We start from the raw sequence: 21,745 nt of genomic DNA, 5'->3' as shown, positions 1-21,745 counted from the left end.
AACATCACTAGACTTCTCAATGATATGGAGGAGACTGAATTTTACAAATGCTTTGTATAAAATTGAAGGATATAAATTGTATAAAATCCCTTTACGATTTTAGAGGAAAGGTGTTTAAATGAATCTATAAATTATACTGATACAATATAATCTGGTGAATTAGTTGCCGTTTAAAGTATGGCACTTCTGATGTCCTGATGGGGACGTTGTTTTTAATGTCACACTTTTGTTGAGATAGTCTATCGTTCCCCCTGCCCAACCCCCTCATTCTCAATATGCGAATGGCTGACTGGGAGGGCCAGGTGTTTATAAGGGCCCCCTGATGTCAGGGGACCACTTTCTCGCTCTGAGCTTCTCTGCTACTGTAGTTGTCTTCTCCTTGCTGGACAAGACACCCGTTGGGAAGATTTATGATGGATTTTCTCCGTGCCTGCGTTTTGTGTGCTGCGGCTTTATTCACCGTGTCCAAAGCTTTCACGCACAAGGACATGAAGGATACCCTGCTTCAAAAACTAGGACTGGATGAAGTTCCGAAAATTTACAAAAGGGATTTGGAGAATCTTGTAATGCCTGCGCACATTAAGAATAAATACCTGTCAATGCTGAAGCTGCACCACGAAAGGCGGCGCAGGTCTCTGCCAAGCTTGGCGGGGATTCTGAGGGGAATCCCAGGAAATGCAGGTAAGATCATTTTCTAGTAGGCCTGCTTGAGACATAAATATATCTGATTTATATATTTATATATAAAAATAGCAATATATTGCTTGGATGTTATACATACTTGTTGCAGACCGAGTTTGGCACAGGTGCACTAATGACTGTTTTGGGTACTCGCGTTTTGTTATCACTCATAGTTTCAACCCATGCATGTTAGTGAGAATTTTAGACTCAATACTTAATACTTTCTATGTTCTGTTCTATTAGACATCTATGGGGAGTTTGTGTACTCGGACACCACTCGGCAACGGATGGTCTTTGACATGGACACCCGCATCCCCCATAATAGCGAGGTGACCATGGCCGAACTGAAACTGTACAAGAAAGCCCCTCCTCACAAGCGATCCATGCCCGAGAGGAGGAACCACCGTCCGGTTAACAACGCCAGAGTCTCCATCTACTGGGTAGAGATGCTGGAGAACGGCTCCAACACAACATCTCTGGTGGACTCACGGTAAGATTTTACGCAAAGCCATTTCATGTCCAGATCATTTCCTTTAGGCAATGTGTTGTTCTTTGTTCTTATAATGTAGAACCTATGTGCAAAGTTTTTAATCAACCATTTATTTCCTGTAGGTTGATCCCCATCCATGAGACTGGCTGGATAAGCTTTGATGTCACACAGGGTGTGCACTATTGGTCAAAGACGCAGCAGAAAACACCTATGAACCTAGAGGTGTGGATCGAGGGCGAGAGACCTGGCAGCTACGCGGCAGAAATGGCCAAGAGTGTCCACTTTACCACCCAGGACCAGACGGAAAACACCCTGGGAAAACCTGAGCTGATCCTCTACACACTCAATCTCGAAGAGTTTGGGTAAGGCGCGCTTTGTTATACAGATTCAAAATATTTGTTTTAAATATTGTTAAGTTGGTCCAGTAACAATTACCCTACCTTTACGCATCAATTAGTGCAAGTTAACTAACGACTCCCTATTCATTTTCTGCTTAGGTCTCGAGGTGACTGTGAAATCAATCCAGATAAGGACACGTGCTGCAGAGAAAAATACTTCATCAATTTCCGCGCGCTCACGTGGACCCAGTATTGGATAATCGAACCAGCGGGCTACCAGGCCTACCGATGCGCTGGAGGGTGCAAGCAGCCCAAGCGAAACTACGGATACGGGGAGCGGAAGTGTACCATCGCGGAGAGCGCCCCGCTGCCGATGATGTACCTGGTCAAGAAGGGCGACTACACGGAGATAGAAGTGGCCGAGTTCCCCAACATGATCGTGGAGTCGTGTGCCTGCACCATGGACAACATCTCCATAGTTTGAAGTCAGGCGTTGTAGACTGGGCAGGGCACCTCCAAATTAACTCCCAAGTACTTTTCTATTGAAAGTGGGAATATAATAAGAGGGAGCATGACAGATCTCTTGAGACAAATTCTATTCACAAGCACTTTGTATTATTTTTTGTAAATAATTCATTCATAATTTAGACTTTAAGAGTTGTATACTGTATTACTCAGAAAAAACGGTCTGATTTTGTCTCAAATGTTATATTTTTAAGCTGTAAATACTATGGATGATTTCAGAATTAAATATACTTCTTTTTTTTATGAAGAAGTCTGATTTTATTATTTTCCACAAGGCATTATTGGGAAAACCACACTGTCAGGCTACAGACCTCAAGGCATCCTTACACCCACCACACTATGTCAGGCTATAGCCATCAAGGCATCCTTACACCCATCACACTGTCAGGCTACAGACCTCAAGGCATCCTTACACCCATCACACTATGTCAGGCTATAGCCATCAAGGCATTCTTACACCCACCACACTATGTCAGGCTACAGACCTCAAGGCATCCTTACACCCATCACACTATGTCAGGCTATAGCCATCAAGGCATCCTTACACCCATCACACTGTCAGGCTACAGACCTCAAGGCATCCTTACACCCATCACACTATGTCAGGCTATAGCCATCAAGGCATCCTTAAACCCACCACACTATGTCAGGCTATAGCCATCAAGGCATTCTTACACCCACCACACTATGTCAGGCTATAGCCATCAAGGCATCCTTAAACCCACCACACTATGTCAGGCTATAGCCATCAAGGCATCCTTAAACCCACCACACTATGTCAGGCTATAGCCATCAAGGCATCCTTACACCCATCACACTATGTCAGGCTATAGCCATCACGGCATCCTTACACCCATCACACAAACATGTCAACATGTCTCCAGCCAACATGTCTCCAGCTAAGCCTACACCTTATCTCCCTATTTAGCACTGTATTTAGTTGGTACTAAGTCAATAACAGATCTAATGACTAATAACTTCTTTCAGTGAAGGAGCATTAGGTATGCGCTGGCATGGTTAAACAGATTTGTTGAGCATCGGCTTCCTGACTGAGTGTGCTGGCTGTTTGCTTCCAATACACTGTCACAAAATCTCAGAGCGCATATTTACAGCTCCATGTTTACATCTGGTTTAGCAGATAAATAGGCCTCAGACATAGTCCTGTGAAGAGAACTCTATAGACAATATCAAGGCTCAATTTGCAGCCTGCGAGGGGGGTCTTGTCATTTTAATGGGGTACATAAGGCTTTAGAGCTGAGGGCAGTCTGGGTACACATCTCAAAGTCAATACCAAGAGACAATCCCAGGCACCCTGTTGTGTGCTCCTGGTTTGGAAAAGCAGCTGGTGTCATCCAGACTTCTGAAATGTTAGATTCAGCAGCAATAGGCAGCTAGGTTTCCTTTTACATCACGTTCAGATATAAAGTTAACCTTAAGGGCAGGTTTCTCAGACACAGATTAAGCCTGATCTTGGACTAAAAAGTACTTTTAATGGAGATTCTAAATGAATATTTTTAGGCCAGTCCTAGGATTAACTGTGTCCAGGAAACCTCCCCTTGGAGATTGAGGGAGAAGCTCTATTTTGTATAATAAAAAAAAATCAATTTCATCAGCGTCATTCACTTTATTGACAAAAATACTTGAAAAACATAACTGAAACACAAAATATCAAAACATTTTTTCAATAAAAAGAGAGATCAGGGAGAGCAGGGAGATAAGCCAAAAGTTACCTACAGCTTAATGAGAATATTACATTGAATAGTACTCAGTTAAGTAATACACATTGCTGAAACAAATGACTTTAATGAAAAATGTATCTGTTTGGTCGAGTTATTTTTCACTTGCTTTATCACGAAGCATAACGGAAATCAGTTCATGGTCATCCATACAATTTGGAATGATAGAGAAGAAAAAAGGTGGTCAACTATATACAGTACACCATGTTGCTAAAATGTTAAATAAGCTAATGAAACAATCACAAAATGGACTCGCAATACAATTGTTTTCAGTGATCTAGAAACACAATGTTATAGTGGAACACACATCACTTTAACACTGCTGGTAGGCTACTCGGCCTGAGCTGCATGAGGTTAAATGTAAGAGCTGCCATTGTCCAGCTACACCGCCACCAATTCATTTGATCAGAGGGTTCACACAACTTAACCATATGACTGACTTGGTTTGAACCTGGATCGTCTGTGTGACAAGACGGTTAGCCCACTGATCTTAAGCCAACGCTGTAGCATTCGGGAGTTAACGCAAGTCTTCAGGTCTCTGGAACCTCCATTACACACACACACTACAGAAGGAGAGTTTTGAATGTTTCAGTGTCGTTCACATCTAGTATCAGTGAGGGTGGTGGGTGTACACTGACATGACGTAGCCCTTTATTTGCTGGTGTAAATGCAAACTGCTGTAGTTTTTACCACCACCCATTTTCAATACAACCGTGTGTTGAACATGTGCTAAACCAGCCACGTAATTTATATACTCTTCCATTAAATAGTGGTTTAAATTAGCCTGGTCCCAGATGTTTGTGCTCTTGCCATCTCCCATTGACAATGAGTGACAAGGAGTTGGCATGATAGCACAGACTGGCAATCAGGCTAGGTTCAAATAGCACAGAACATTAAACAATGGGAAAATGGTTTGTTTGGTCATGTAGGACTAGCCTAATGTGTAGTCTTATTTACAAACGCAGCAATCAAAGCTTAACCAGGTTATAAAAATGCCAAAACCAAATAAACATATGGAAAAATTAAATATAAGCACACTTCAATCTACACCTGAGAAGCAAGCCTCGTCAGGTTCCACAATCAGTAATGTGCCCTAAATATCAAGACATATACAAATCACAAAATGACAATATCAAAGGCATAATGTAGTGCTAAAATGGCTTCCAATATCCTACGGAAACTGTCCTATAGAAATGACTTTGCTCAAATAGTTATTTAAAGTACAATGCATCCAGATGAACAGGAGTGTCATCAAAAACTGAAAACGTTTGCAAGGAAAAACTAGTTTCTATTGGAGGAACTCCGGTTCCAAAAGCTCCCTCCCCGTTTAACTTGCTCCCTAGGGAATACACCCCTAGTCGCTCTTGCAAAAGATTCTCAATAAGAATAAACTATATCATTGAAGATGAAAAGAAAAGCTAGTTGTGCATCAATGATGGATGAATTACATCAATAGGTAGCATAATGTGAAGCGCCAACTGTGGTGAGATGAGGGCGGATGTCCTTGTTGTTTGAAGTAGCAAACCAGGCCATTGCCCATTCAAAAGGTACTTTAGGTAACCTTTGAACTCAATTAAAAGTCATAAGCCATAGAAGTTTGTAAAAAAGCAAATATGTTGTTTATTGTAGATCTATGGAGTTTAGATTACATGCTTGACGTTATAATGAAAAATAACAATAGACAAATCTAATAATGGCGTTTGACGCAAAATAACTGTTTGTTGCTTACGGACTACATATACAATCACTAACAATAATATTGCTACCATGCCTCAAAAGATGGTTCCTTTCAGTTAGTAAGTGTTCTCACTCCTTATACAACAAACAATATTTACATTTAGTAAAAAAAAGAAAAAAGAAAAGCACAACCATGAAAATCTTTCAAACATTTCACTGAAGCAGAGCAAAAATGTTGTGGTATATTTCTCAAACATGGGATTTTTTAAAAGCATGGGATTTCTTTAAAATTTGGAAAAATATCATAAAATGTACAAAATCAAATGAAAAAACCCATAAAGCTTCAAAGAGACTCCTTTCCTCATGTGGAATGTTGCTCCATAGTCTTGTCGTATTTTTTGTTTTTAATTTAAAAGTTGGTTCTAGAAAAAAAACAGGTGGTGGGAGAGACGGACGTCTGTGGCTCGTGGTGAGTTCCCATTATTTTCCACCAGTCCTTTTGATCAGAAAGTCTTTAATAGTATCCTGGCTGATACTGCTGTCTCCATGGCTTCTGGTTCCATAACTGGGGACAGAGATACAGGGAGTTAGACGCAGACAGAAATAAGAAACAAATATATATATACACACAAAGTATGTGGACAGCCTTCAAATGAGTGGATTTGGCTATTTCAGCCACACCCATTGATGACAGGTGTATAAAATCGAGCATACCTTACTGAGAGCTCAGTGACTGTCAATGTGGCACAGTCATAGGATGCCACCTTTCCAACTAGTCAGTTCGGCAAATTTCTGCCCTGTTAGAGCCGCCCCAGTCAACTGAGTGCTGTTATTGTGAAGCGGAAACATCTAGGAGCAACAACGGCTCAGCAGCGAAGTGGTAGGCCAAACATGCTCCTCGATTGAAACACTCATCACCAAGTTCCAAAACTGCCTCCGGAAGCAACGTCAGCACAAGAACTGTTTGTCAGGAGCTTCATGAAATGGGTTTCCATGGCCGAGGTGCCACACACAAGCCTAAGTGCATGTGCAATGCCAAGCGTCAGCTGGAGTGGTGTAAAGCCATTGGACTCTGGAGCAGTGGAAACGCATTCTCTGGAGTGATGAATCAAGCGTCACCATCTAGCAGTCTGGGTTTGGCGGATGCTAGGAATACACTACCTGCCCGAAAGTATAGTGCCAACTGTAAAGTTTGGTGGATGAGGAATGTTCTGGGGACGTTTTTTAGGGTTCGGGCTAGGCCCCTGAGTTTGTGGCAACAGTTTGGCTAAGGCCATTTCCTGCTTCAGCATGACAATGCCTCCATGCACAAAGCGAGGTCCATACAGAAATGGTTTGTCAAGATCAGTGTAGAAGAACTTGAGGGCCTGCGCAGAGCCCAGACCTCAATCCTCTCGGAAACCTTTAGGATTAATTGGAATGCCCACTGCGAGCTAGGCCTAATCGTCCAACATTAGTCCCCGACCTCACTAACGCTCGTGGCTGAATGGAAGCAAGGACCCGCAGCAATGTTCCAACATCTAGTGGAAAGCCTTCCCAGAAGAGGGGAGGCTGTTATAGCGGCAAAGGGGAGACCAGCTCAATATTACTGCCCATGAACTTGGAATGAGATGTTCAACAAGCACATGTCCACATTCTTTTTTTTTTGTGTAACTAGGTGAGAACCACATGTACATTTTCCCTCAAAGCAGTTACCAGCAAAGTCAGTGGTATGAATTGTAGTACAAGGCTAACAAGTTAGGATTTGCCCTTCGACATCAAACAGAAACTCACCCCTTGCTGCCAGCTCTGGTTGAAGGCCTGAGCCTTGTCCATGCCGAATCCAAAGCCGCCACGTCCTCCAGCATTCCTGCTGTCCACAAATCCCCTGCCACGTCCTCCAGCGTTCCTGTTGTCCCCAAATCCCCCGCCACGTCCTCCAGAGTTTCTACTGTCCCCAAATCCGCCACCACGACCTCCAGCATTCCTGCCATCACCAAATCCGCTGCTCTTATTGCCGAAGTTTCCACGGCTGCTGCCTCCTCTGGGCTGGAACCCCTGGGGAGGGAACACACCCTATTCAATTCACTATGGTAACATTAACCTTTTCTAACACTATTTGGATAGTCTCCTAAAGATGGTTTAGAAATGTTCAACTATCCACCAACCCTAATCCTAGCAAGTTGCTAATATCAACAAGTTGCAGTTGATAGTTTGAGCATCTGCACACCCTCTATAGGGGAATATTCAAATAAAGCAGGACCAACGTGTATTTCTCCATCGCATAAACCCAACCCACCTGGTTAAAGTTGACCCGGTTTCCTCCGCCCCGGCTCATGTTGGCTCCACCTCCCCGGCTCATGTTGGCTCCACCCCCCCGGCTCATGTTGGCTCCACCCCCCCGGCTCATGTTGGCTCCACCTCCCCGGCTCATGTTGGCTCCACCCACCCGGATCATGTTGGCTCCACCTCCCCGGATCATGTTGGCTCCACCTCCCCGGATCATGTTGGCTCCACCTCTGTTCATTGGTGGACCGCCCCTGTTCATGGCTCCACCTCTGTAGCCCATGTTGCCCCTAATTGGTCCCCCTCTTGGGGCCCCACGCTGGGGGGCCATGAGGCCGCCGCCCCTGTTGGCGAATCCACCCCTGAAGGCAGGAGGGGGCATGAAGCCTCGAGGGGGGCGAGTGAACCCACCACGAGGACCTGGAGCTGGGTGGGGGCAGACATGTTGGACACACACATTAGACCGGCGGTGCATCTTTAATGATTAGGAAGCCATCTCTACTACTCAATAATTAAAAGTGTAAGGGCAGAGGCCTTTGATTGGAAAAAGTGGTTTGATTGGACTTCACCTGTCCAGTTCTATCAGTCTATCAGTCTATCAGTCTATCAGTGTCTCCTGACCCCTCCTGTCTCAGCCTCCAGTATTTATGCTGCAGTAGTTTATATGTCGGGGGGCTGGGGTCAGTTTGTTATATCTGGAGTACTTCTCCTGTCCTATTCGGTGTCCTGTGTGAATCTAAGTGTGCGTTCTCTAATTCTCTCCTCCTCTCTTTCTTTCTCTCTCTCGGAGGACCTGAGCCCTAGGACCATGCCCCAGGACTACCTGACATGATGACTCCTTGCTGTCCCCAGTCCACCTGGCCATGCTGCTGTTCCAGTTTCAACTGACCTAAGCCCTAGGACCATGCCCCAGGACTACCTGACATGATGACTCCTTGCTGTCCCCAGTCTACCTGGCCATGCTGCTGCTCCAGTTTCAACTTCCACCTGACTGTGCTGCTGCTCTAGTTTCAACTGTTCTGCCTTATTATTATTCGACCATGCTGGTCATTTATGAACATTGAACATCTTGACCATGTTCTGTTATAATCTCCACCCGGCACAGCCAGAAGAGGACTGGCCACCCCACATAGCCTGGTTCCTCTCTAGGTTTCTTCCTAGGTATTGGCCTTTTTAGGGAGTTTTTCCTAGCCACCGTGCTTCTCCACCTGCATTGCTTGCTGTTTGGGGTTTTAGGCTGGGTTTCTGTACAGCACTTTGAGATATCAGCTGATGTACGAAGGGCTATATAAATAAATTTGATTTGATTTGAGATAAGTGCACACAAAACAAGGAACATTTTAGCAATTGGTTGAGAGGCTAAAACTGGACCAAAACGTGCCATGCAAATCCCTAATCTGACCAATATGGCCAACAACCCACCTCCTCTGAAGTTGCCCCTCTGCTGAAAGCCTCCTCGTACAACTCCTCTCTGGCCAGGTCCTCCTCCGCGGTTGAACTGGTTCTTGCCTCTGCCTCCACCCCGGACAACACCTCCTCTATTGGGGGTCAAGGCCCCCTGGTTGGGCTTCTTCTCAGCCGGCAGGGCCGCCTTGCTCTCCTCCTTGTATTGCTCCACTAGCTTGGAGGACTCCTCCTTCTGCAGCTCAGCGTAGCTCACCTCAGCGAAGCTGTCGCCCTCCTCTGGCAGGGTGAAGAATCCTACACGAGAAGAGCCATTAAACGATGGCCAAGTAACAGCCCCAATGAAAGACTAGTGTATGAATAATTGCTTATGATGTCCACCATAACAAAATAAAATAGATTTGAAGTGATGAAGGATCATGGAAAGCGCTGTGTTCTTCCCACCAGGTCCAGAGGCAGGGCTAGTGCCCCTGACAGAGTTTAGGAGAGGGTCACTCTGCCCCCCTGATGTGGCCACTTGTGACACAGACAGCTACGACTGGGCAAAGCGTCGAGGGGCTAGCCATGCTTATTTTTTGGGAGGTTAAAATCAGTGTACGTGTCCTTACCGTATTACTACAACTTTCTGAAGGCTTCTGGATTAGTGATAACAATAGCTAGCTTTTTAGCACAGGAGGCCAGTCTACCTTTAACACTTATTAGTATAGTAGCTCACGTCGTTACCTTTCATTTTGAGGAGAGCGTGCTCGGGGACGTCTTTGCCGTCGCTCTCTGCCTTCTTCTGGGCCCTCTCCTTGTAGTCGTCATCTGAGGGGCAGACCACCACAGCCTTCCGCTGGTACCCAGCAAACAGACACATCTTCCTCTTCTGGCCTGGGGCAGACAGGTTGGTCTGGGGAGAGGAAGGATGGGGGAAATTACTAATAATGTTGACCGATTGTGGGAGTAGAAATAAAAAAGATTTGGGCTGCTTTGTTGGCACTTTATATAGGCCAGTGCTAGACTGTATCTCATACAAGCCTTTCTACCCTATATCATGACGTACAGTATACCGTTTGTTCCATGTATATTCAAAGATTAATACTTTTTTCACAATAAAACAGACTAAAAAGGTCAGTTTAACGTGTATGAAATCATTGGCTGTGATTGTATAGAATATGAAGACTTACATGGTCCAGGATATAGTTCCTCTTCTTGCGAGCAGCGATCTCAATGAACTTGCCCAGGAAGAGAGGAGCACGCTGGGAAATGGCCGTGAGCTTAGTTGTGTCCTTCGCCTGACGCTTCAAGCTTCCAATCTACACAGAGAAAAATGAATAGCTGTGCCACAAGATACCACATAGACATAGGACAGATTATAGGCCTACCGTGCCAAATGACCAGGGACTGCTTATACAACCATTAGGATCGGACCAATGTTCCCTCTAAGCTGCACACAGCTCCCCCAGGACTGCCACGCAGAAGAAATATCAGCCCACACAGAGAAGCACGAGATTAGAAATTTTATTGAAGTTCAGTGTTCTCCCCCTTAGTTAAAACTATCAACCTATCCCTTTACTTTGGGTATTGTGTTCAAATCAATGCAAGAGTCACTTTCAAAGCAACATCCCGAAACAAAATTAACTTTGCAAGACTTGGTATGCAAAACTGTTGTAGGCAGAACGCATCGGAGTAGGATTCTATTGTATTGACATGCACGAATCAAACCGTACTCTACACAAACCAGTGCAGCATAACAAATCATAGCTGCAGTAGGCCTATATGCAAATAGACCATTGCCATATATGGATCTGTGCCACTCACTTTGAGCTGGAATGCATTTACAGCATGAGTGGTCGTGAGTAGATGCACTTGTTTTGAGATCAAAGTGAGAGCTGCATGTAGTCACGTATGAACATTTTGTTCACATCGTTAGCTAGTTAGTGAGTTATTAGCCCAGTTATAGATCATTTGTAGTCAGCAATGGTGGAGGGATTGCGCCCTACGTGCTTCTACACCTGCATTGCTGGCTGTTTGGGGTTTTAGGCTGGGTTTCTGTACAACACTTTGATATATCAGCTGATGTAAGAAGGGCTTTATAAATATATTTCATTTGAAGAGAACAAAACATGTACAAGTCTTTGTCTTAAAACCTCTTAAGCTTAGGGGGGCGCTATTTCATTTTTGGATAAAAAGACGTTCCCGTTTTAAGCGCAATATTTTGTCACAAAAAGATGCTCGACTATGCATGGAATTGATAGCTTTGGAAAGAAGACACTGACGTTTCCAGAACTGCAAAGATTTTCACTGTGAGTGCCCCAGAACTCATGCTACAGGCGAAACCAAGATGTTTCTGCAACCAGGAAATGAACAGGATTTCTCAGGCTCCGATTTGCATCATCTCCTTATATGGCTGTGAATGCGACCCTTTCTATCGTTTCCCCAAGGGGTCTGGAGCATTGTGACGTATTTGCAGGCATATCATTGGAAGATTGACCATAAGAGACTACATTTTCCAAGTGTCCGCACGGTGTCCTGCGTGGAAATTGGTGCGCAAAACTCAGCTGCTGGTATTTTTCCATGGGATTCTGAGAAAAACCATGCTTCCACGAACGGCATATCAATGAAGAGATATGTGGAAAAACACCTTGAGGATTGATTCAAACAACGTTTGCCATGTTTCGGTCGATATTATGGAGTTAATTCGGAAAAAAGTTCGACGTTTTGGTGACTGAATTTTGGTGACTGAATTTTTGGTTCGTTTCGGTAGCCAAATGTGTAGTAACAAAACGGAGCGATTTGTCCTACACAAAGAATCTTTCAGGAAAAACTGGACATCTGCTATGTAACTGAGAGTCTCCTCATTGAAACATCTGAAGTTCTTCAAAGGTAAATTATTTTATTTGAATCCTTTGCTGGTTTTTGTGAAAATGTTATGTGCTAAATGCTACGCTAAATGCTAAGCTAGCCATCAACACTCTTACACAAATTATTGATTTTCTATGGTTCAAAAGCATATTTTGAAAATCTGAGATGACAGTGTTGTTAAGAAAAGGCTAAGCTTGAGAGCAGGCATATTTATTTCATTTCATTTGCGATTTTTAGAAATCGTTAACGTTGCGTTATGGTAATGAGCCTGAGGGTGTAGTCACGCTCCCGGATCCGGTATCGGTAGTTCAGAGAGGTTAAAGGGCAGTGTTGTATTTTGAGACAGGTTTGAATAATCTATGTATCCAATAGGCAGAGGGTAGCATCATTTGTCTGATTCTGTATTAATGGTATGGGATTAATAATGCATTTTATTTGTAAAGTGGTTTCTTGCATCAAACATTGTCACCTTGTCTGATATACAAGTGGATAAACAGGTTAATGTAGGCTGAATGATTGAACAGTTATTTCCATGTTAAAATGTTATGGATGCATTTTCTCCATCGTTTTTGATGGTTGGCCACTCTGGTCTACATTATAATGAAATAGCTATAGTAGCCTACTTGACCACTGTCTGAAACTAACGTAAAGCAGGTACAGCCTCAGTGATCACAGTAAACGTGCCCTGGAAGTTGCAAAGAATTTTCACAACATTCAAGTATGCGCTCAGACCTGAAATTTGTTCAGTGCCTACCGCAATTTCCGGACTATAAGCCGCTACTTTATTCCCACACTTTGAACCTCGCGGTTTATACAATGACGCGGCTAATTTATGGATTTTTCCCGCTTTCACAAGATTGATGCCGCCAAAACTGAGCACAGTCACATAATGTGACGTAAATCGAGCGCGCTCAAACTTTATCATTCTGATTACAGTAGTAATTTTGTCACCCTCATCATGGCAAAGACACGGAGAAATGCATATGATGCAGCTTTCAGCTTTGAAGGCGAACGATCTGGCTGTTGGAAAAGGAAATAGAGCTGCTGCACGGGAGCTTGGCCTTAATGAGTCGATGATAAGACGTTGGAAACAGCAGCGTGAGGAACTGACTCAGTGCAAAAAAGACAACAAAAGCTTTCAGAGGGAAGAAAAGCAGATGGCCCAAAGTATTTGCAGCCACTCGACATCAGTGTAAATCGTGCATTTAAGGTGGCGCTCCTTGTTCAGGGGGAGGCTTGGATGACAAGTGGGGAGAAATCCTTCACTAAAACGGGCCGCAGGCAAAGAGCATCTTATGGTCAAGTCTGCCAGTGGGTCCTGACAGCGTGTCAAACAATCCACTATCATCAACGGGTTTCAAAAGGCTGGACTGCTGCGTGTTGAAGGGGCAGCATGAGCTCAGCGGGGTATTTGCCTCCGGATGAAAGTGACAAGAGCGACAATGAAAACGATCCAACATCGGATTATGCAATTCTGAGGCTATTCAACTCCGACACCGAAGGAGATGACTTCAGTGGTTTCAGTGCACAGGAGGAAGAAGATAGTGACCAATGACTTTCTTGGTAGGCTACTGTTTTAATTTGTGTTACAAGCCGTGTTTCGTTTAAAGGCTGTGTAAAGTTCATTTGTTTCAATGTACCGGTAGGCACCTGCGGCTTATAGACATGTGCGGCTTATTTATGTACAAAATACATATTTTTGAACAATTCAGTGGGTGCGGTTTATATTCAGGTGCGCTTAATAGTCCAGCAATTACGGTACATGGTTTTTAGGGAACATTGGATCGGACTGGAAGTTAATTTCACAAACTAAATTGACAGACAACTAGAACCCATTCTCAGAACAGTACAGAGAGAACACATTCTAAAATACTGGAGGCTCCAAACACCATGAGTCAGAACAACACTGACCATCATCTTCTCCACGATGGTGTCGCTGCCCAGGATGTAATATTTCCCAGGGTTCTCCTGGATGTGCTTGTTCACCCAGGTGGTCTTTCCTGAGCCGGGCAGGCCTACCATAGCAATCACCTAAAATAACACACATATACACAACAGATCAGTAACGATGGTAGAAGGAGTTATGAACATACAAGTGAGAAAAAGGAGCCCAAATGTTTTACTTTGTGTATTTGTTTTGCTAGACGTTTATTCTGAAATATTGGTTGAACCCAAGGATAGATCCCATTGCTAGGGAGGCCTTCGTGTCAAACAAGTCACTGCCAGTGACGTTATGGGTTCCCATAGTTACCTCACACTCCTTCTTGGTGTTGGGTCCCTTGGGTCCGCGGACACGGTCGTCCATGGCGACCTGCTGCAGGAAGGTGTAGCCCTCTGGCTGGGGGAAGTAGGGTGTTTCCATCTGGCCAAAGTTGAACTCCACAGAACAGTTGTGGCAGATGACATGGGGGAAGAGAGCTCTCCCTGCCAGGGACTCCTTACTGACGTGGAAGGCCACAACTGGCTCCTTACCATTCTTAGAAAAGGAAATCTCCACCTCCTCGCCCTCAAAGTTCTGCAATAGAAAAAAAAGAAAAAAAATATATATATATATATAAATCTCTCAAAAAAATAAAGGGAACACTTAAACAACACAATGTAACTCCAAGTCAATCACACTTCTGTGAAATCAAACTGTCCACTTAGGAAGCAACACTGATTGACAATACATTTCACATGCTGTTGTGCAAATGGAATAGACAACGGGTGGAAACTATAGGCAATTAGCAAGACACCCCCAATAAAGGAGTGGTTCTGCAGGTGGTGACCACAGACCACTTCTCAGTTCCTATGCTTCCTGGCTGATGTTTTGGTCACTTTTGAATGCTGGCGGAGCTTTCACTCTAGTGGTAGCATGAGACGGAGTCTACAACCCACACAAGTGGCTCAGGTAGTGCAGCTCATCCAGGATGACACATCAATGCGAGCTGTGGCAAGAATGTTTGCTGTGTCTGTCAGCGTAGTGTCCAGAGCATAGAGGCGCTACCAGGAGACAGGCCAGTACATCAGGAGACGTGAAGGAGACCGTAGGAGGGCAACAACCCAGCAGCAGGACCGCTACCTCCGCCTTTGTGTAAGGAGGAGCACTGCCAGAGCCCTGCAAAATGACCTCCAGCAGGCCACAAATGTGCATGTGTCTGCTCAAACGGTCAGAAACAGACTCCATGAGGGTGGTAAGAGGGCCCGACGTCCACAGGTGGGGGTTGTGCTTACAGCCCAACACCGTGCAGGACATTTGGCATTTGCCAGAGAACACCAAGATTGGCAAATTCGCCACTGGCGCCCTGTGCTCTTCACAGATGAAAGCAGGTTCACACTGAGCACATGTGACAGACGTGACAGTCTGGAGACGCCGTGGAGAACGTTCTGCTGCCTGCAACATCCTCCAGCATGCCCGGTTTCGCGGCGGGTCAGTCATGGTGTGGGGTGGCCGCACAGCCCTCCATGTGCTCGCCAGAGGTAGCCTGACTGCCATTAGGTACCGAGATGAGATCCTCAGAACCCTTGTGAGACTATATGCTGGTGCGGTTGGCCCTGGGTTCCTCCTAATGCTAGACCTCATGTGGCTGGAGTGTGTCAGCAGTTCCTGCAAGAGGAAGGCATTGATGCTATGGACTGGCCCGCCCGTTCCCCAGACCGGAATCCAATTGAGAACATCTGGGACATCATGTCTCGCTCCACCCACCAACGCCACGTTGCACTAGACTGTCCAGGAGTTGGCGGATGCTTTAGTCCAGGTCTGGGAGGAGATCCCTCAGGAGACCATCCGCCACCTCATCAGGAGCATGCCCAGGCGTTGTAGGTAGGTTATACAGGCACATGGAGGCCACACACACTACTGAGCCTCATTGACTTGTTTTAAGGAAGTTACATCAAAGTTGGATCAGCCTGTAGTGTGGTTTTCCACTTTCATTTTGAGTGTGATTATATATAATCTCTCAAAATACATATATATTTTTTAAGCTTGTAGTTTCAATGGAACATTGACAGGTCAAAATGTTTGGTACCAACAAGGAAGTCATCAAACCGGTTTAGGTGGAAATGTTTTACTTTATGAACAGAGGGTGTGGCAGACAAATCACATTTCATATAAATAAATAGTTTGTGTGTGTTTGCCTCATTGATGAGGAATTCTTGACATCACAGAAAGTCTGAATTAATTTTAAAATTGGCCTGTCCATTTACATTATGGCAACTATTACAAATAAATGGAGGCTGGTTACTTACGATGAGGCAGCAGATGACGTCGTTCTCATCGTAAGTCTCTCCAAAATCTTCAGTCACACAGTTGGTAGTCTTCTTGCCTTTGCCAGAGTAGGCATAAGAATGCTCCTCCTCACCTGCAATGACACAATACAACTCACATCAGACATGATACACAGTTGACTGGTTCAGGGAACTAAAAGTAGAGAATTAGAAATGTATCATGAAATTATTTCTGGATTCCAGTGTTTCTGCACTCATTTCATAGTCACCTTGCAAACTACAACTGAAACCGGCTATTTCATTTCAAGTTACATGTCATGCTTCCTAACAGCCTTTAGAGAGCGCCAACACCCCATAAGAACCATTCTAATTTTAGAGAAAAAAAACCTATAGAATGAAAATACTGACCGAGGAGCAGACTGCCAGTAGCCATGGACCATCCAACCTGGACCTCATGGACCTCCATGTTCTTACTGAAGATGTGCTTCACTGGAATCTTCTCAGTTAACTATAACCACAATAATACATTGGTAATGTTAGTATGATGGCTTACAAATAAATAAAAAATTACGTTAATGCTAAATAGTGATTATTTTGCCTTTATGGCCTATTTATTTTCTTACCTCCCTACATTTGCACACAATGTACATTGATTTTTCTATTGTGTTATTGACTGTACGTTTGTTTATGTGTAAGTGTTGTTTTTGTCGCACTGCTTTGCTTTATCTTGGCCAGGTTACAGTTGGAAATGACAACTTGTCGTCAAATGGCCTACCTGGTTAAATAAAGCTGAAATAAATAAATAGCAATTTGAGGGCACAACTAGGTGATAAAATCTGATGGTGCATTTATATTATAAAATGGAGAAAAATGATTATGGGTTTCTGAGGTCAAAACATTACGAATTCACAATTACTAATGAAATGACAACTGGGCTAGACAAGAGAAGCAGTGTTTCTCCTTACCTTCATCTCGTAACAGGCCTTTCCCTGGGTCAGGCCGTACGAGGCCCTGCCCCCAGACCAAAGGTAGGCAAAGCTCTCCATGGTGAGAGAGGACGCGCTGTACCGGTCGCGGGACACCTTGAAGTGCAGGTCGCAGTTATCTGATGACAAACAAACGCATCAATTATTCAGTTATCTTCTCAGTTCCCTGACATGCCATATAGTGTGTCCCGTCACACATGGGTCTTTAAGCCGTTTCCTATACACTAGAAGAGATGTGAGAATATTGAACGACATGGCAAACAGACAGCGAGGTGGAGCTATGGCTTCTGAGCAGGCGTTTGTAGAGTGATTAAATAAACCCAGCACTGTCGGCCACGCTATACACCAAACATCACTCACAGTTGTCCAGACAGACTGTTGTATCGTCAAACTCTTCATCTTCCTCTTCCAGGGGTGGCAGTGGAGACTTGAGACTAGACCTGAAAGAGAACAAAGCCAGTCAGTAACAATGTCAGAGAATTAGAACCCTGTCGCACGGAACCAGAATGCCCTACCAGGGTGGCCATCCGGTTGGGATGACCTCTGAAGAGGGCATCGATGGAAATAGTCAAGAAGAATATGGGCGGAAATAGAACTCCAACATTTAAGCTTCTGGGGTCCGGTGTATTTTAAAGAAATCACGACAAGACAAATACATACCTGCAGTGGTCCACTGATGCCTCAAAGAGATGGAGAATTATTATTAAATAAATATATATATATTTTAACTAGTCCTAGGGGCTATATTTCTTATTATAAAAAGCCTTAATAGCCAATAGGCCTTCTTGTGTGCAGAAACTGTGTGTATGGCTGTGGAGATTCCTGGTAGGGTCAAGAAGGATAAAAGGATGCTGGGTGTATTTAACTGTGTGGCGCTGCTCTCACTAAAGGTGAAAGCTGCAGCCCCATGGTCATGGAACAGAGGCAAACAAGCTAGTTCCACATAACCTAGATGGGCTTAAACTGTACTCTAGGGACTATAGTGATAACAAGCTGAATATTGTGCTACACTGACTTAACTTGAAGGAATTCAGAAAGAGAATCAAGCCGTTTCCCAGGGGGAAGAGTTGTTTATAAAACTAGCCTACAAATATTTACACTTGTGAGGATTACAACACGAGGATAAATGTCTGTCCACAGAATGTAGACGGAAGCCTTTGCAGGATTAAACACTGCCTCAGGATTAAACACTGCCCCGGGCACAGGAAGAGAAACACCATAATGTAGCATTGATAGAAAATGTGAGTCTCTGCACCAATTAGAACAAGAGATAGTCACGTGGGGGGGGTCAATTCACATTTGTACCAACACTGTCTGGGTTGGTAATTTTACTCTGTCCTCAAATGCACTGTACTTAGATTAAAATGTAAATGAAGTGGTCATTTGTATTTTAACCATTTAGCTGACACTCTTACCCAGAGCGACTGACAGTAGTGAGTGGGTAAATTTGTTTACATTTTTCTCTCCACACTAGACCTGACTATATATGTAGCCAGGGAACCACTAATTGCATCTACACATTAGTCAGACTGCACTCAGACCAAGGATCATATAGTCTTGCCAGAGGTTATCCAGGGTGGTGCGATGGAGATTCCATGATTGATTTAGCCAACAGCTACTAAGGCCTCTGCTGCACAGTCAATGGTTTCTTAGTTTACACCAGTCAGAGCAGGTTCTCTCAACCCTGTTCCCGGAGAGCTACTGTCCTGTAAATGCAGTACAACCCTTATCTACCGCACCTGATTCTAATAATTAGCTGGTTGATAAACTGAACCAGGATAGTTACAACTGGGGTTAAAATGAAAACCTACAGGAGGATAGCTCTCCAGGAACCGGGTTGAAGAAACCTGGGCTAGAGTGACATCTTGATGCCAAGATAACAGTCCACTTGGTTAATGAAAATAAAATATAGTCCCAGATAAACATGGAGGCGGTTTCCCAGACAGATCAAGCCTAGTCTTGGACTAAAAAGCTCAATGGGAATCTCCATTTGAAGTACTTTGAAGTACCCTGGAAACCAGCCCATGATGCACAGTGTGACTGTACGGCGAGAAAGCATTCCTGTAAAAAAAAACATCAACCACACTGAATAAAATGACAAAGTGGAGAGAGACAATCAGAAAAGACAAGTACTATGCGAGCAGGTACAATGAGCAGTCCGTGGAGAGTACCAATCTGCAACTCGAGCGTCCAGGAAAAAGTTCTACATCCTTGTACCCGTACGCAACCCCCCCCCCCCCCCCACTACTCTCTCATGCATTTCTTTTTTAGCAGTGTTGCGTCACCTTGTCAGTGTACACAGTAAACCTTCCTGCACAAAGAGACCGAATGGGGAACAATAGAACATTACTGTTCATCCCTCTTGCTATATTATGCAGTCCATTTAGGGGTGCATGTGGTCACTGCATGGGTTAAATGGTAAGGTTCATTTAAAAGCCAGGGATGACCCTCAATTCAAACATGTATGAATCTTAAGTAATGTTGACAAAAGTTAGTTAAGTGAGGGTTTTGTCGCTAGTTAATGCATTGGCGCTTAAAGCCAATACAGTTCACATAGCTGTGATGGCGCTTCAGACATACCAAAGGCCATTTTGTCTCCCATCCTTACCAGCTGTATTTGTTCTCTTCAATAAATTCAAAGTAGCCCCTTCCATGTTCCTCCCGGCGTCTCTTAACACCCTTCTTATTCTTCTGATCAGCATTCGTGTCTTTGTCCGCATCCCCTTTGGAAATAAAAGAAAAATATAATGAGGTGCTCCTTTATTGAAAGGATAGGTCGCACTGTGACTGTGGTAGGGTTAGCCCACACAGATGACTAACTACTAGTCCATTAGGACCTCATTACTTTCATTGAATGTGATGGAAGACAGTAGAAGGCTAAGGCTGCTTTGACCAGGGAGTAAGGTTGGTTACATTGTAGCCGGCCAACAATTGGAGGACATATGTAAGGAGATGTAACGTTAAACACAGTAAAATGGGTACAATAACCCAGCTACGGTTAGAGTTACTATTAATTTAAAAAGATCAGGGAAATAGACCATTGTCCACCCGTCTCAGATGTTGCGGTCAATACAATAGCATACTGCGACAAGTCAGACAAAAAAAACAACTGCAGACTATTTTTGATTGACCCCCTTCCCCCACAATAGCATTCGCGACTAACTAGCTAGTTAGCTTAAAAGCTAGTTAGCCACTTCTTGCTCGTTCATTCAAAATCTTAGCCAGCTAGTGTTATCTAAATCAGATAACTAGCCAACTACTGTTTTCAAATACTTGCCTTTAGCTACGTTTCTAGAACCAGTTTGAGAAACCGTTTGTATAGGAATTTAGGATACTCCGAGTCATATAGTTTACCATTTAGAACCACGAGCCCACCAGCGCCTGCAGAATATTGTCCACCGTCCACTAGAATCGCGAGCTAGCTATTTTAGTTAGCAACTACACAAAAGAATGCTAACTATGTTAGCTATGCTAACCACCCATTCGGCTAAAATTACATCAAGCGTGAGTCCAATGGTAGTCTCCATGCAGTACGTTAGGACCAAGTTAAACAATATTACCCCAATTTGCTAGCTACACTAGCCTATCTAATCAATATACATCAATCCGGCTTCACGAAAACACCCCGTATAGCAAGAAACATGTGACAACCAGTCCAGGGATTTTCAAATGGAACCAGCGACTCACCCTCTGCTGGCTGATCTCCAGGCTCACCATCCTCTGCGTCTAACGTTATTTTCTCCATGTCGTCCACACCTTCCTTCAACATTGGATCCATGTCTTCATCTTCCACCTCGCCCATTTCGTCGTCCTCCTGAGCCGCGTTCTCCTCGCATTCTACGGCGGGGTCTCCCTCTCCGTTTCCATTCTCCTCCTCCTCGTTGGCCTCCATGCTTTCTTCGACCGGATCCTCGTCGTCTTCTTCGTCTTCCCCCATGTCCTCTTGATCATCAGCGGCCCCAGAGCTGCCTCCCTCCGCGGCCTCCAGCCCAATGGGATCATCTCCAGCCAGGGCCTCTTCGTCAAGCGCGGCCTGCAGCCGGTCCATCAACTCGGCCTTCAGCCCCTTGTCCGACAGCTGACGCTTTTTCAGCTCGTCCTTCAACTCGTTAACTTTCAGTTTTTTTACGTTAATTGAACTCATTTTTATATCTGTATAAAAATACTAAACTGAAACACGATTTAAAATGACAAATATGGGAAATTCTGTAAGGACGCCACGCTATGCAAATTGATGTAGCTGCTAGCTATATTTAACTGCGCCAAATGGCAGTAGCGTTACTAGCACTTTTCAATGGCAGAAGGGCTTGTCGGCGCAAATGGTGGTACCAGACCCCTCCCGTATTCAAGTGTTGGGGAAGGACATGGGCGTGGATTACCGTAATAACTGATAGAGCAGCTCAAAGGACTAAGAAATATAAAATCTAATTTGATTTGTCACATGCGCCGAATACAACAGGTGTAGAAACCTTACAGTGAAATTCTTACTTACAAGCCCTTAAAACCAACAATGCAGTTTTAAGAAAAATACACAAAAAAATAAATAAAGTGACAAATTATTAAAGAGCAGCAGTAAAATAACAATAGTGA

General features: G+C 44.2%; 2 protein-coding genes across 2 annotated transcripts; one reads left to right on the top strand and one right to left on the bottom strand.

The window, feature by feature from the left end:
- Positions 1 to 365: 365 nt before the first annotated feature.
- Positions 366 to 2,163, top strand: LOC109866242 (left-right determination factor 2-like). The gene is made up of 4 exons (XM_020454793.2): positions 366 to 681; positions 925 to 1,171; positions 1,294 to 1,533; positions 1,669 to 2,163. The coding sequence occupies exons 1-4, from the start codon at positions 411 to 413 to the stop codon at positions 1,991 to 1,993; spliced, it is 1,083 nt and encodes a 360-aa protein (XP_020310382.1). The 5' UTR covers positions 366 to 410; the 3' UTR covers positions 1,994 to 2,163.
- A 1,480-nt stretch (positions 2,164 to 3,643) lies between these two features.
- LOC109866324 (heterogeneous nuclear ribonucleoprotein U-like) lies at positions 3,644 to 21,492 on the bottom strand. Its single transcript, XM_020454947.2, has 14 exons — positions 20,843 to 21,492; positions 19,764 to 19,878; positions 17,516 to 17,595; positions 17,135 to 17,274; positions 16,578 to 16,677; positions 16,191 to 16,303; positions 14,215 to 14,478; positions 13,875 to 13,994; positions 10,286 to 10,414; positions 9,840 to 10,008; positions 9,135 to 9,413; positions 7,726 to 8,138; positions 7,221 to 7,484; positions 3,644 to 6,012 (listed from the first exon to the last, which is right to left on the bottom strand). The coding sequence occupies exons 1-14, from the start codon at positions 21,297 to 21,299 to the stop codon at positions 5,962 to 5,964; spliced, it is 2,694 nt and encodes an 897-aa protein (XP_020310536.1). The 5' UTR covers positions 21,300 to 21,492; the 3' UTR covers positions 3,644 to 5,961.
- Positions 21,493 to 21,745: the final 253 nt, after the last annotated feature.

Source organism: Oncorhynchus kisutch, linkage group LG21 (assembly GCF_002021735.2).
Source record: "Oncorhynchus kisutch isolate 150728-3 linkage group LG21, Okis_V2, whole genome shotgun sequence".
Taxonomy (NCBI): domain Eukaryota; kingdom Metazoa; phylum Chordata; class Actinopteri; order Salmoniformes; family Salmonidae; genus Oncorhynchus; species Oncorhynchus kisutch.
The sequence above is the reverse complement of the archived record's forward strand: the minus strand, read 5'-3'. Positions and strand labels throughout refer to the sequence as shown.

What these genes read in the sequence shown, in the direction of transcription:
- LOC109866242 (XM_020454793.2), top strand. Translation starts at nt 411, where the DNA reads ATGATGGATTTTCTCCGTGCCTGCGTTTTGTGTGCTGCGGCTTTATTC. An exon ending in GGGAATCCCAGGAAATGCAG is followed by an intron (nt 682 to 924) that starts GTAAGATCATTT and finishes CTGTTCTATTAG; the next exon opens with ACATCTATGGGGAGTTTGTG. An exon ending in CTCAATCTCGAAGAGTTTGG is followed by an intron (nt 1,534 to 1,668) that starts GTAAGGCGCGCT and finishes TTTTCTGCTTAG; the next exon opens with GTCTCGAGGTGACTGTGAAA.
- LOC109866324 (XM_020454947.2), bottom strand. Translation starts at nt 21,299, where the DNA reads ATGAGTTCAATTAACGTAAAAAAACTGAAAGTTAACGAGTTGAAGGAC. An exon ending in GAAGAGAACAAATACAGCTG is followed by an intron (nt 17,596 to 19,763) that starts GTAAGGATGGGA and finishes GTTCTCTTTCAG; the next exon opens with GTCTAGTCTCAAGTCTCCAC. An exon ending in ACACCAAGAAGGAGTGTGAG is followed by an intron (nt 13,995 to 14,214) that starts GTAACTATGGGA and finishes GTGTTATTTTAG; the next exon opens with GTGATTGCTATGGTAGGCCT.